At 40.1% G+C, this 12,083-nt stretch overlaps 1 protein-coding gene across 1 annotated transcript in view; it reads right to left on the reverse strand.

The window, feature by feature from the left end:
* LOC124149370 (calpain-B-like) overlaps nt 1–12,083 on the reverse strand; it is a 39,032-nt gene that overhangs the window by 6,161 nt on the left and 20,788 nt on the right. The window contains exons 9-13 of the mRNA XM_048392719.1: nt 11,411–11,504; nt 11,049–11,136; nt 8,142–8,284; nt 926–1,146; nt 675–705 (exon numbers count right to left, since the gene is read on the reverse strand). Coding sequence (XP_048248676.1) covers nt 675–705; nt 926–1,146; nt 8,142–8,284; nt 11,049–11,136; nt 11,411–11,504 — 577 coding nt within the window. The remainder of the gene's footprint in view (nt 1–674; nt 706–925; nt 1,147–8,141; nt 8,285–11,048; nt 11,137–11,410; nt 11,505–12,083) is intronic.

Below are 12,083 nucleotides of genomic sequence, written 5' to 3' on the forward strand. Positions count from 1 at the left end.
ACTTTTTACATTTACAACAAAATGCAGCCATTGTTTGTGCTGAATGACTATATCAGAGCTATGTTATTATTTATGGTGTTATGTGTATTACGAACTAAGCTATATGTGTAATACAAGCTGTCACTAAACTATGTTAACCTAACATTAAAAGCTTCTCCAAAAATCAAATAATAATGTCCTGTTCTTGCCGTGTCAAGTGTTAACAAATAGCTGGGAAAGTCCATATATACTACTCAAAAGATATTAAAGAACACTCGAATTAACTACAAAATAACTACATTAATATGAAAGAACTGGGTGTTTCTCAACTTCTTTTGAGTAGGATACTATAGGTAGCAGGAATGGGCTTAGACACAGTCCACTTTAACAATTGGGGTGTGACAAATGGGGCATATTACTATTTGGAGGATATCAGTGTATGTCCTAGATGCCGTACACTAGCTGGTGAATCATTATTGCTGACAACATTCACCGTTCGAGATCAGTTGATTGTTCAAGTGATTAAAAGTTTCAGTAAGGGTTACATACTGAGGGGCATTTGTTTAGCATTCAAAGCATCTGCTTGTTTATTTCTTACTATATGCAGCGTGTCCTTTTTAAAGAATAAGACTACCACATTTACTCAATGAGGAAAACCGCAAACATTAATCAATTCGAACACTTCGAATACTCACGCCAATTGGACCAGTAGGCTCTTCTATGGGACTGAAACATAGAGATTTTACCTGTAACGACTGATCATTGTCGACGTCTTATGTTTAACATGATCGCTAACCACGATATGTAGCTATCTATATCAATACAACATCGAACATAACTTCATTTGAATAATGCTATATTTAGATGCATATGTAATTATACTAAATTACAATCACTTTTTAAAATATGTCAGTACTCAAAGTAATGAAGTTTCCAAAGGGCTCACCTAGCGTTCGGCGCAACTTCCGCCATGATGCGGAGATAGAACTTGGCTTCACTAGATGCCTTAAAGGTAGACGGGACGATGACGTACGTTCCAGGCTCCAGCTCAAACCGCATGGTCCGCTCACGGTAAGGCCAGAATTTGCCTGACGTCTCCTCCAACCGCGGAGTGTACTCGTAGAAGTTCTGACCAGATAGCCGGTTGGGTTGTCTCCCTTCTTGCAGCTTAAAATTCAAACAGACGTTTAGCAGTCTGCAGTATCATAAGACAGATTTCGCCAGAAGTCAGATATGTTTGGGATGTTAGATGATTTCAGTTTCAATTTTATTTATTTCAAAACAAAACGTATTGATCGTATATACATACCTATCTGCCTACCACTGTCTATAGCAACTGACGGAATATTTATGTATCGGTTACACGCAACATACATAACATAGAAATACCAAATATATCTCACTGTTAAAAAGACGTTAAACAGAGGAGGTAATTTGATATGTTTGGCGTGTCGAGGGAATACTTTGTATTCAACAGAATATAGTAAAAAAATCCATATATTATATAACGAATGTCCCAATGTCTCGGGGGCGGCCGGGTAGCCTAGTGGTTAAAGCGTTAGCTCGTCACGTCGAAGACCCGGGTTCGATTCCCGACATAGGTACAATGTGTGAAGCCCATTTCTGGTGTCCCCCGCCGTGATATTGCTGGAATATTGCTAAAAACCATACTCACTCACTCACCAAATGTCTGGCTTGTTTCTGTTCATATCAGCTGATTCTGCCAACCTCAGTTTGATATAATGTTGATATAGGTACTACATTGGATTTGCTGATACCCGAGAAAGCTTTACATTTGTATCTAAGCGATGAAATGAGAGTGTATCAACATCAGTTATAGAGCGAAAAGAGTCAAACCACAGTGAAATTGTCGTAAAGCTATTCATTCAAATCGAAAAGGAAAAGTTCACAGATCTTTAGCCCCCACCCCACCCCTAACAACACGTTGTTAAAGTATACAATAACAACTTAATGAGGTATTTCAATAATTAATCATAAAACTACGATTTTCTTGCTCTTTACATTGCGCTAGATAAAAAAAACGGAGACACGACCCGTGGTCTCACCCGAATAGTTGAAATATTTCAACAGGTAAATTGAATATAACTACGTGCATATTGAAGTTGCATGTACATTTAATTAAAACTACGTTTTTACATAACACACACTCGCTGTAATATGAATTACACACGCATCCATCACCAACTGTAGTAGTGGGAGAAATTGGTTTCAAAATGGCTGCCAAAGGAAAAACCAGGGCCCAGAGACTAATGTCTGAGCACACTTTCCTCTACAAATTGTTTTGTACAAGTTCTGAATGTTTCAAAGTTGGCATTTAAAGAAGAAGACAACTTTATTTCCAAGTTTGTTTCGTTCTTAAGAGCAATTGGCTATGTTTATCTTAACATTATTAACGCGACAGTTTCCATAATCATTACAAAAATATGTTAAAAGCAGAGTCAATTATGCGATTCAGACTATATCATAAACATGACTGTGTTTATGAATCAATACCAAATAGGGATGATACCAGGTGTTCGCATCCTGCTACACCGGTGGCCCCCGTCACAAACACATGCAACTGCAAATCACTTAAACAAACACGGGAACACGGGGTCAAAATAGGGATCCGACTTAATTTTGGTCCTCGCTGATTCCATTGGGTGTAAAAGGCAAAATTGTGGTGAACATTATAGAATGGATTGCTGAAAATCAGCGATGACACCAATAGCAATCGATTTTACGGTTCTGACTTTATCATGAGCATGTGTTCCTCTGCTTTCTGCAGAGATTTCTTTGGAAAGGGTTTCATCGCTTTATTTTCATGAATCACTATCAAATAGTGATGACACAGGTGTTCGTAAATATGGTAAGCATGTCTTGCCTGACCCGTAGCACCCGCCACATTTTGAAAGGTTTACTGAAGAAATGAATGCTGCAACCCTGATCAAACGACGTTTGATCCGAAGTCGTTTGACCCTCTTTGAAATCTTCGGAGAAAGAAGTTTGTACCTCAGAAGTTGTGAAATGTAGACACTAAAAGCTGGAGCTGCTGGAATATTGCACAACATAATGGGGGAAAATGACTATTGAAAAATCCTTCTTGTCATACTGTCTTGTTAATATTTTATCAGTCTGAACTTTCATGCAAAGATCTAAATGTGTAACATGTTAGGCTTTTTCACTGGTCTCTTTTACATCCAGTTTAGGTGGGTTAGTCAGCGTGAGGGAATTGGCTATTTAATCACAGGTCATCGACATACCTGAAGCTTAAGTTAACCGTCTTTGGCCAAATCCAGTTGCTTTGATTTGGCCTACCCGAGCAGGCATAAAGAAATAACAGCAAGGAGAGGACCACCATTGCTGACCATTGAGATGCCTACTTCTTGCCACAGCGCGTCCTATATGTCCCATAGATGTTATCAATTAGGAAGTAACATGTTGTTTGGTAAGTAAATTCCATTTCTTCACCCTTGACAAATTGATCTGAATCTCTGTAGATGGAGATGTAAGCATATCTATGGACACCACATTTTGTGACGAATGCCCCATGGAATGAAGCGTTTCCTTGTTTGTTGTGTGGGATAGTGGTGGAAAGTCGAAAAATCAAATGTCTTGACAGAATTGGTTCTTTTCTGGACAGAAAAAATACTTTGTTTTTGAAAATCCACTTGTTATTTTTTCTGCATGTCTCAAATACATTTTGTTAATATAAATAAAACCTGCCTTGGTTGTATTTGGTATGTCAATTATACCAAGTTCTTTGATCAAACAATATATATATATATATATATATATATATATATATATATATATATATATATATATATATATATATATATATATATAATAAAATAATAAAGTCCACGTTAGTCCATCATCTTCTTTATATCAGTTTCATACATAGTACTTTCGCTGTCTCATGACAGCTCTTCAGTGTAACTGACAATGACATATAATGACGTCATAAATGACGCAATAGAAAAGTCTTTAAAAATTCCAAGACATACTCTCCTGAAACCTAATGAAAAATCTGTGGGCGATCAAATTATACCGTTTGTGTCCACCTTCAATCCTAATAATTGTGATATCATGCCAGTCATAAGGGACAACCTCCCAATTTTACAGCAAAGCGATAAAATGAAACAAGGACTGAATAAATTTAAAATTATAAAAAGTACCAGGCAACCAAAAAATCTCAAGCAGATTCTTTGTCCATCCAAATATTCTTGTACAGAGAGTGTACCATGTGTAAGTAGATGTAACACACCAAGATGCGGCACGTGTAACATCATAAGTGAAGGTACTACTTTCCTTTTTGCAAATGGCAAGGGTTTCAATGTGAAAGCCGACATGAACTGCCGCAGCAAAGATGTGGTGTATGTTATGAGATGTTCGGGATGCGGCGAAAACTACATCGGTGAAACCGGCATGGAATTAAAAGATAGAGTCACTGTACACAAACAGCAGATTAGAGACCCTAATGTTCGATGCTTAGGTGTCAGCAAACACATTGATGATTGCGGAAACGGGAAATTTACTATTTTTCCGTTTTATAAATTGTATACAAGTAACAAGCAGCTGAGACTGGAAAAAGAACAAATGTTTATCCAATTGATGAAACCAAAGTTGAACTCTAGAATGTATTAATAGATTTGTCATTTCAATCGTAAATGTTGCACTGTTACTTTACAAATACTGTATATTTAATTCAAAAGTCTCCCTACAATTGTTAAATTACTTGGTGTCGTCGCTGGAGTGTGTAAATACATTGTGACGTCACAGTTGTAATTTATGACGTCATCATAAGTATGACGTCATTATATGTCATTGTCAGTTACACTGAAGAGCTGTCATGAGACAGCGAAAGTACTATGTATGAAACTGATATAAAGAAGATGATGGACTAACGTGGACTTTATTATTTTATTATATATTACATGTACACCGAGTGAACATTTACCTCATTTTTGTATATATATATATATATATTGTGCTACTTACATATAATGGTTAGGTCATGTAAGGCCTTGTCAGTTGGAGCAACGACCGGCTGGGATACAATAGGTGTAATAGGAATTTAATTAGACTGAATGTGCGAATGATTATGGAGACAAAATTGGAAAATTTGTAACACTTTCCTTATGACTGAGTAGCGTGTCAACATATGGGTGTTCTACCCGTGAAGATCCGGGGTAGAATATGCTTGCCGTAAAAGGCGACTACGCTTGTGTAAGAGGCGACTAACGGGATCGCATGGTCAGACTCGCGGACTTTGTTGATGCATGCCATCGTATCCCAATTGCGTGAATCGATGATTACTGGATTGTCTGCTAGCACACTGAGATACCATGCCGCAGTTTAACATGAATACCCCACTCAGACACAGTATACTGACTCCGAGCCGACCAGGCCTTGTATTAGCCACTTAATGCCGAGCGCCAGACAGGGTAACAACAAGAACCATCTTTTAACGTCTTTTGGTATGACGCGGCCTGGATCGAACCCCGGACTTTCCGCTTTCCGGGCGGACGCTCTACCACTAGACCACGAAGGCGGTCGCACACACATCTGACGTTGTCCTTGTTGCATTGTACTCCAAAGTAAAACGTTGTAAAATATGGATCTAACCATCCTAAATAGTTAACCTAACGCAATCGCCCTCCACACCAGTATTACACGCGTCCCCACCTGACTGCCATTACCTCACATAAAATTTATTAATAGGTCCCATTTATGCACGCATTCTACAGGTTTGTAGACGTATTTCATGACCGGATATCATTTTTAAAAAGTAAAACCCATGCCCCTGGTAATGTTCAACTCACACCCACGTGGATATGGAGTGCGATGAGTCATGGAGCGATAAAGGCATTCCATCTCATGAAGGGACCCGCTTCTGTAGAGGTGTGGGTCGCTTGCAAATATAGGCATGTCGGTTATCTGTGACCACTTTATAGTGTTCACTTGCAGCATACATATAGTAGGTACAGGCGTAATGATAAAGATATTTCTTTGTGTATGTAACGTATTTGCTGCTGTGTACCTGATCCTAATCGCTCCCACACAGAACCGAACAAAATAATTGTTTAACTTGGCCTGAAACACGAAAGTGCATTTTGGCCTTTAACGGCATCCTCTCTGGTTGTCTTAAGGAACACGATAGCCAACGTGTATTTTACTAGGTAATTAATCAGATTAATCTTAATGAAGAAAAAGAGATGGGTTTATTAGTTTACGCGGGGATACATCAGCATGGCTTCGTTACTGAACACTGACGAGGTACACACTTTGGGAATTTAGACAGAGGGAGGGACTAATTAAATTTCATGTCAATATCTCCTTTACCAATATTTATTGTCCGATAAATCACAACCTACGAACCTTATTTAACCAGTTTTTATTATTTGTCTATGAATTGTTTTAAATATTTGTCCACGAATAAGAATAACCCCACCTCTTTTCGTTTGAAAACGTGGTAACCACAACTAACAAAAAAACATTAGAAATGCTGTATATCTAATAGATCATATACATTGATTTGGGACAATCATATCTAACATGTTTCCGAAGTTTGAGTCAGATCATACAGGAAGACCAAAAAACCGGACACCTAAGGGTTGATTGTTTACCCAAATTAAATAACCATCTAGACATCTCGAGGTCAAACATACGTCTTGGCGCAATACCGCTGATCCTAGCCTCGCTTTCGGGCGGTGAAAACAGAAGCGACAATGGGTTGTAAAAGGTTCTAATGGTTGAAAAGACACAGAGCAAGGGTAAATGAACTTTTCAGTTGCCAAAGATTTTAATTCACTAACCCAATCTTCAAGTGTTAGTTAGCATGTCCGTACATGTAAAAACGACTTGAAACTATGACTTGTTTAATTCATTCCGTATCAATGTATATGTTTCTTAGGACCATTCCTTGTGAAATGTACTTTAGTTATCAGTATGCGTAGCCAGCTATGACCACCAGGTATCAAGCACCGTGCACGTGCATATTAAGCACACACACGTGTTGGTCAAAATGTGTTAAGGTATCAAACAGACGCTAGATACGTGTTGATCCAAATGTGGTTATGTATTAAACACATGCGAGACACGTTTGCTCTAAATGCGTTAGGAATGCCACAAAACGGAACAAATGTATTTACACATCCAGGAAGCAGACACATAAAATGGGCTGGCATATCAACTTTCAATATCTCAATGAACATATCATCAGCTTGCTCCCACCAGTCAGCGGGAAGTGGAAGAAGGAATGGTTATAGCAGATCTACTGTTGTATCCATCGCAAAATCCATTTCGTGAACAGACAGGAGGAAACTTCATTATAGGACAATTAAATCATGTACAGGTTATGAGAGATATATTTATATCTGTGTGACAGCTTTTTAAAGTCTTAAACTGTGATCTTTCATTTAACACTATGTTAATTATATCTTTCATTTCAAATATTTTGAACACATGAGATACTCGATTTCTGTACATTTTTGTTGTTCATTATCTTTTGAATACTACAGCAGCCAGACTCATTGAGAATGCCAGAGGTACTAATTTGAAATGACATATGTAAACAGCCCTTAGTGTTGATGCTTTCCGATGAAGATATTGTTCTAACAACGCTTCTATTGGTCATTTTCCTTTTACACCACTAAGTTTAAAACATAGACACAGTTTCATTTTATTTTAGGATATAAACAGTTAAGGTCTCTAAATGCGTTTGAGGGAGTGAGTATGGTTTTACGCCGCTTTTAGCAATATTCAAGCAATATCACGGCGGGGGACACCAGAAATGGGCTTCACACATTGTACCCATGTGGGTAATCGAACCCGGGTCTTCGGCGTGACAAGCGAACGCTTTAACCACTAGGCTACAAGACCGCCCCTAAATGCGTTTTAATTAAGAGAGAAGGGACGTGCTTAGATTTGGTTTCGGATCTAAACACATTTTGAAGTGTGTAGAAGTGTTTTTTGATAAAAAATAGCAAAGCATATTCAAATGATGTTGGAAATAACGTGGACATGGAATAGCTGTACGAAAGCTGATACGACCCAAAACAACATTAACTTACGGTAAAATCTTATAAAAATCTTATATTATCTGTCACTTTCACTACAGGATGAAACACGACTTCATTACAGGAGATGTATCGTACCTTGAAAATGACAAATCCTATAGCGACGTCAGTCACGTCCCTGAGCAGTTTGTTGTCGACCTCCATTAGGGATATGACGACGCTGGCCTTGGTGTCCATCTTGTCCAGCTTCAGCTTGTACTGGGGGTTCTTCCAGAACAACCCTGCAAACAGATGCAACCTTAGAGGTAGCCACTGAGCGTTCATTCCTAGCGCTGCTTAATCCCCAAACGAGGCTTACGTTATCGCTCTAATTCATTGAGTTTTTCTACACATAAAAGATAGTTACAACATAGGTGTATGGTGCAGAAAAGAAATTCCATTATGCCGTATTAACATCACGTGTTACATTAGTACAACCGGTCTTTGGTCATCACTCGATGGCTTCCTCTAATTACTCAGAAATATTTACACTCGCATCTCTTGACACACTCTCACATAATTAACTATCGCAGCAGTGGCAGGAACACACGCCACTACAGATCAATGTAATTACAGGAATTACAGCCATTTGAAACCACAGACTGGTAGGTACTGTCAACGTATATTGGGATAAAAATCTGTGACTTTGAAAGGGTTCACATCTGGCAGTGACATGGAGAAATTATTGTACACTCCTAGAACTTGTTCTGTACCGGGATATGTATATCTGTGACGACATTCTATTGTGTATTTTTCAGGAAAGGGGTTGTTTGTCAATTATACTTATCTTGAACCAACATTTCAATTAATTTACACTTGAAATAGACAGAACTACTGTTTTATATATAAACAAGTGAATGAATTCAAATTTGTCGGAAAATTTGCGTCGCCAGCGGGATTCGAACCCGCATCGTGTGATTGAGGACGTCAAATTGTCGACCTCGGTTACGGCGACACATGACAGGTGTGAAATTAACTATTAAATATTTTCAAATATTTGCATACCCCTTAAATATGTGCACCATCTTGTGTTACAGCAGGGCCCCTATTCATATTTAAAGCAACAAATTTGCCAGACAACAGGAAAACAGTTGGGAAGACATGGCTGGAATGCAACGTACCTATTCCCTGTGCACGAGCTTTTCGCGAAAAAAATGAATTTAATCACTAAAAAATGCAAAATGTGCACAAAGTTACCCGTATGAAATTCTTGTATAAAACATGAGCAGGATTGTACTCTCACATCACGTGAAACCGTTTAAAACAACTAAATTGCTTCGACAAACCGCAGAGCAGAGGGAGAGAGTCATCGGTATGTTGCATATGGGAGCGACGCAGGAGCCCGTTGTCAGGATCATGGGCTGCTCAGCCAGACTTGCCACACGTCACAGGCAAACAGGCAGTACTGCAGACAGGCTGAGGAGTGGAAGATACAAGGTTACGACCCCACAGGAAGACCGGTATTTACGGGTGCTTCCTATGGTCCAGATTCCTAACTGTGACGTCATGATCCGCAAACAGCCTTGGGCATCCAGTCAGCAGAAGGACCGTTGCTAGACGACTCCGCCTGTATGGTCTCCTATCGACCTTTCAAGGGCATGACGTTAACGTTTCTACACCGACGTCACGGACTGAGATGGGCCAGGACTGCACAGCAGTGGCAGCAGAGAAATTGGCAAAGAGTGCACTTCAGCGGCGAGAGTAGGTTTCAGCTCTTCAAGTCTGAGAATGTACCGACGACATGGTGAACGGACGGCACGTTGTTGCGTCCAAGTGGAGCCTTATGGAAGTTGTAGTGTCATGGTCTGGGACAGCATCTGCGGGGACCAGGAGACAGATCTGGTCATCATCGACAGAAATCTCACAACGTCGTTACAATGATGAGATTTTGCGGCCTATGGTACTGCCTTTCCTGTAACGACATGGCTGTTTCATCAGGACAATGCCACCCCTCACACAGCTCGAGTCACTAGCGACTTTCTGAACGCCAACAACGTGACCGTATGACAGTGGCCAACCAAATCACCGGACCTGTCGCCCATAGAGCACTTCTGGGACCCACTTGGGCGCAGGATTCGGAAACGTCAACAGCCGCAATTGACGAGGGATGCCTTGGCAATTTCCCTGTAGGAAGAATGGCGTTGGATCCCTAATCGGGACGTCAGGAGACTCGTGTACTCAGTTCGACGTCGTGTTAGTGCCTGCATCGTTGCTAGAGGAGGCCACATCCGATACTGAGCCATGTGTGACGCACGGGACTTTAAAAGAGATCGACGCCGATTCTTCGGGTGTGATCGAATACTGGACAGTGTACACAGCATGATAAACGTGTCTGCAGAACATTAGGTACATGGTTTTTGATCTTGTCATTTTCAAATACCGTTTTGGAATAATTGTTTATTTTATTATAAAACATCAACTGATACTACATTTTGCGTCTGTTTTGTTTCAGACCAGAACATTGTTTGGTGGCGTTTCTTTTGCCCGTTAGTTTATATCCTAGTTCAGGGACATTTGCTGAAATCCCCGTCAGCATGTATTTACAATATGCAAGCGATTGATCCAATACAAGTTCAGGGCCCTACGAACTTATGAAGAGCCCTGAACCATGCATTGAAAAAATCAGCTCGCGGCGAGGCTAGGTGCACGTGCAACAATAGCAGAGAAAGTATCGTGCACCATGGAAGACCGACACACACAGTTTAAATACAGTCTTCAAAGTGTTCTGGTTTGTTTTTCAAATATTTGCACAAGAGAACGTTTTGTCAACGTGTACAAGTACGGATGTGTTTTACGTAGGGTAATATCCTCGTAACTCTCCATTCCTTAAAAGTAATGGGCCTCAGCTCCATAAGGATTTGAGAGTCACTCGGACATTACCCTCTACGTAACCATTAGGTTCTTAAATTTGTCACTTCCATTTTGTTTTAGGTTTTAATTTGAACAGACTTCGAAAAGAGTGTTTTTGAAGTTGTATGTTGTGCACTGCACTGTAAGAATCCTCACTTGACGTGAAGCTGCTCATGGGCCCACCAGCGGTGACGCCTCGGATCCAGGCGCCGTGAAACTCCTTCACCTCCCACTGCTTCTTCTTCTGTAACAAAGAAAGGAGCGTGGTTTTGTTAGGGCTCCTATAAAAAAACATAAGGCCATACTTAGTTCTTGAATCCCCCCCCCCCCCCCCCGAATATTTTATTATTAGTCCATGCTTGTCGTAAAAGGCGACTAACAGTCACTGGATTGTCTGGTCCAGACTTGATAATTTACAGACCGCCACCATATAGCTGGAATATTCGTGAGTGCGGCGTTAAACATCAAACAAACAAACAGCTATTTAAGGTTCTTTATGATGCACAGAGAGGTCTCACCGTGTCCACTGCGATCTCCTGAGTCAGGGCGTCAGGGTAAAGGTGGCACATCTCGATTTCGTCAAAGTTCTTCAGAAAATCTTCAATACTCATCCTGAAAATAAAAAGTACAATGTTGCAGAAGACTTACATCTGATCACCATATTTGCCTTATTCGTAATTGTCTTCAATCTGAATTCTGTTTGTCGAATATCCTATCCTCTCACATGTTTCATTCTGAGACTCGATTTAATAATCTGCAATCATGAAATATGGGATTCAGTGTAGGTACGTGTTTGTATAAAGACGGTACTAAAGGGATGTACCCCGGGTACGGTCCTGGACATAGGAGGGTACCAACCTAATACAAGTAGACACGGCTGTTGTCACGGTCAAAGTACGCGAATAAGCTTCACAGTGATCTGCATGAGCAATATCAAGCAGACACCTTCCCAGTCTGTAATCATAGCTATGCACGTATCTGGATACCGCACTGTTCAAGACGCAGGTGTCTGCTTGTCTTCCATCTTCCCGAGGCAAGGGAGTTAACTGACTGTAAAAGTCCAGTTTCCACCCTTGCTGGACTTGGCTGCAATTATGGAGTTATATTTTGGCTGGACTAACGAGTTTATGCATATTCCAATCAAAATCGCGTAACTAAATCGACATCCGGTTCGTAAACAACATGGATTTT

The sequence above is a fragment of the Haliotis rufescens genome, unplaced genomic scaffold (assembly GCF_023055435.1).
Source record: "Haliotis rufescens isolate VD_foot unplaced genomic scaffold, xgHalRufe1.0.p SCAF_11, whole genome shotgun sequence".
Lineage (NCBI taxonomy): Eukaryota > Metazoa > Mollusca > Gastropoda > Lepetellida > Haliotidae > Haliotis > Haliotis rufescens.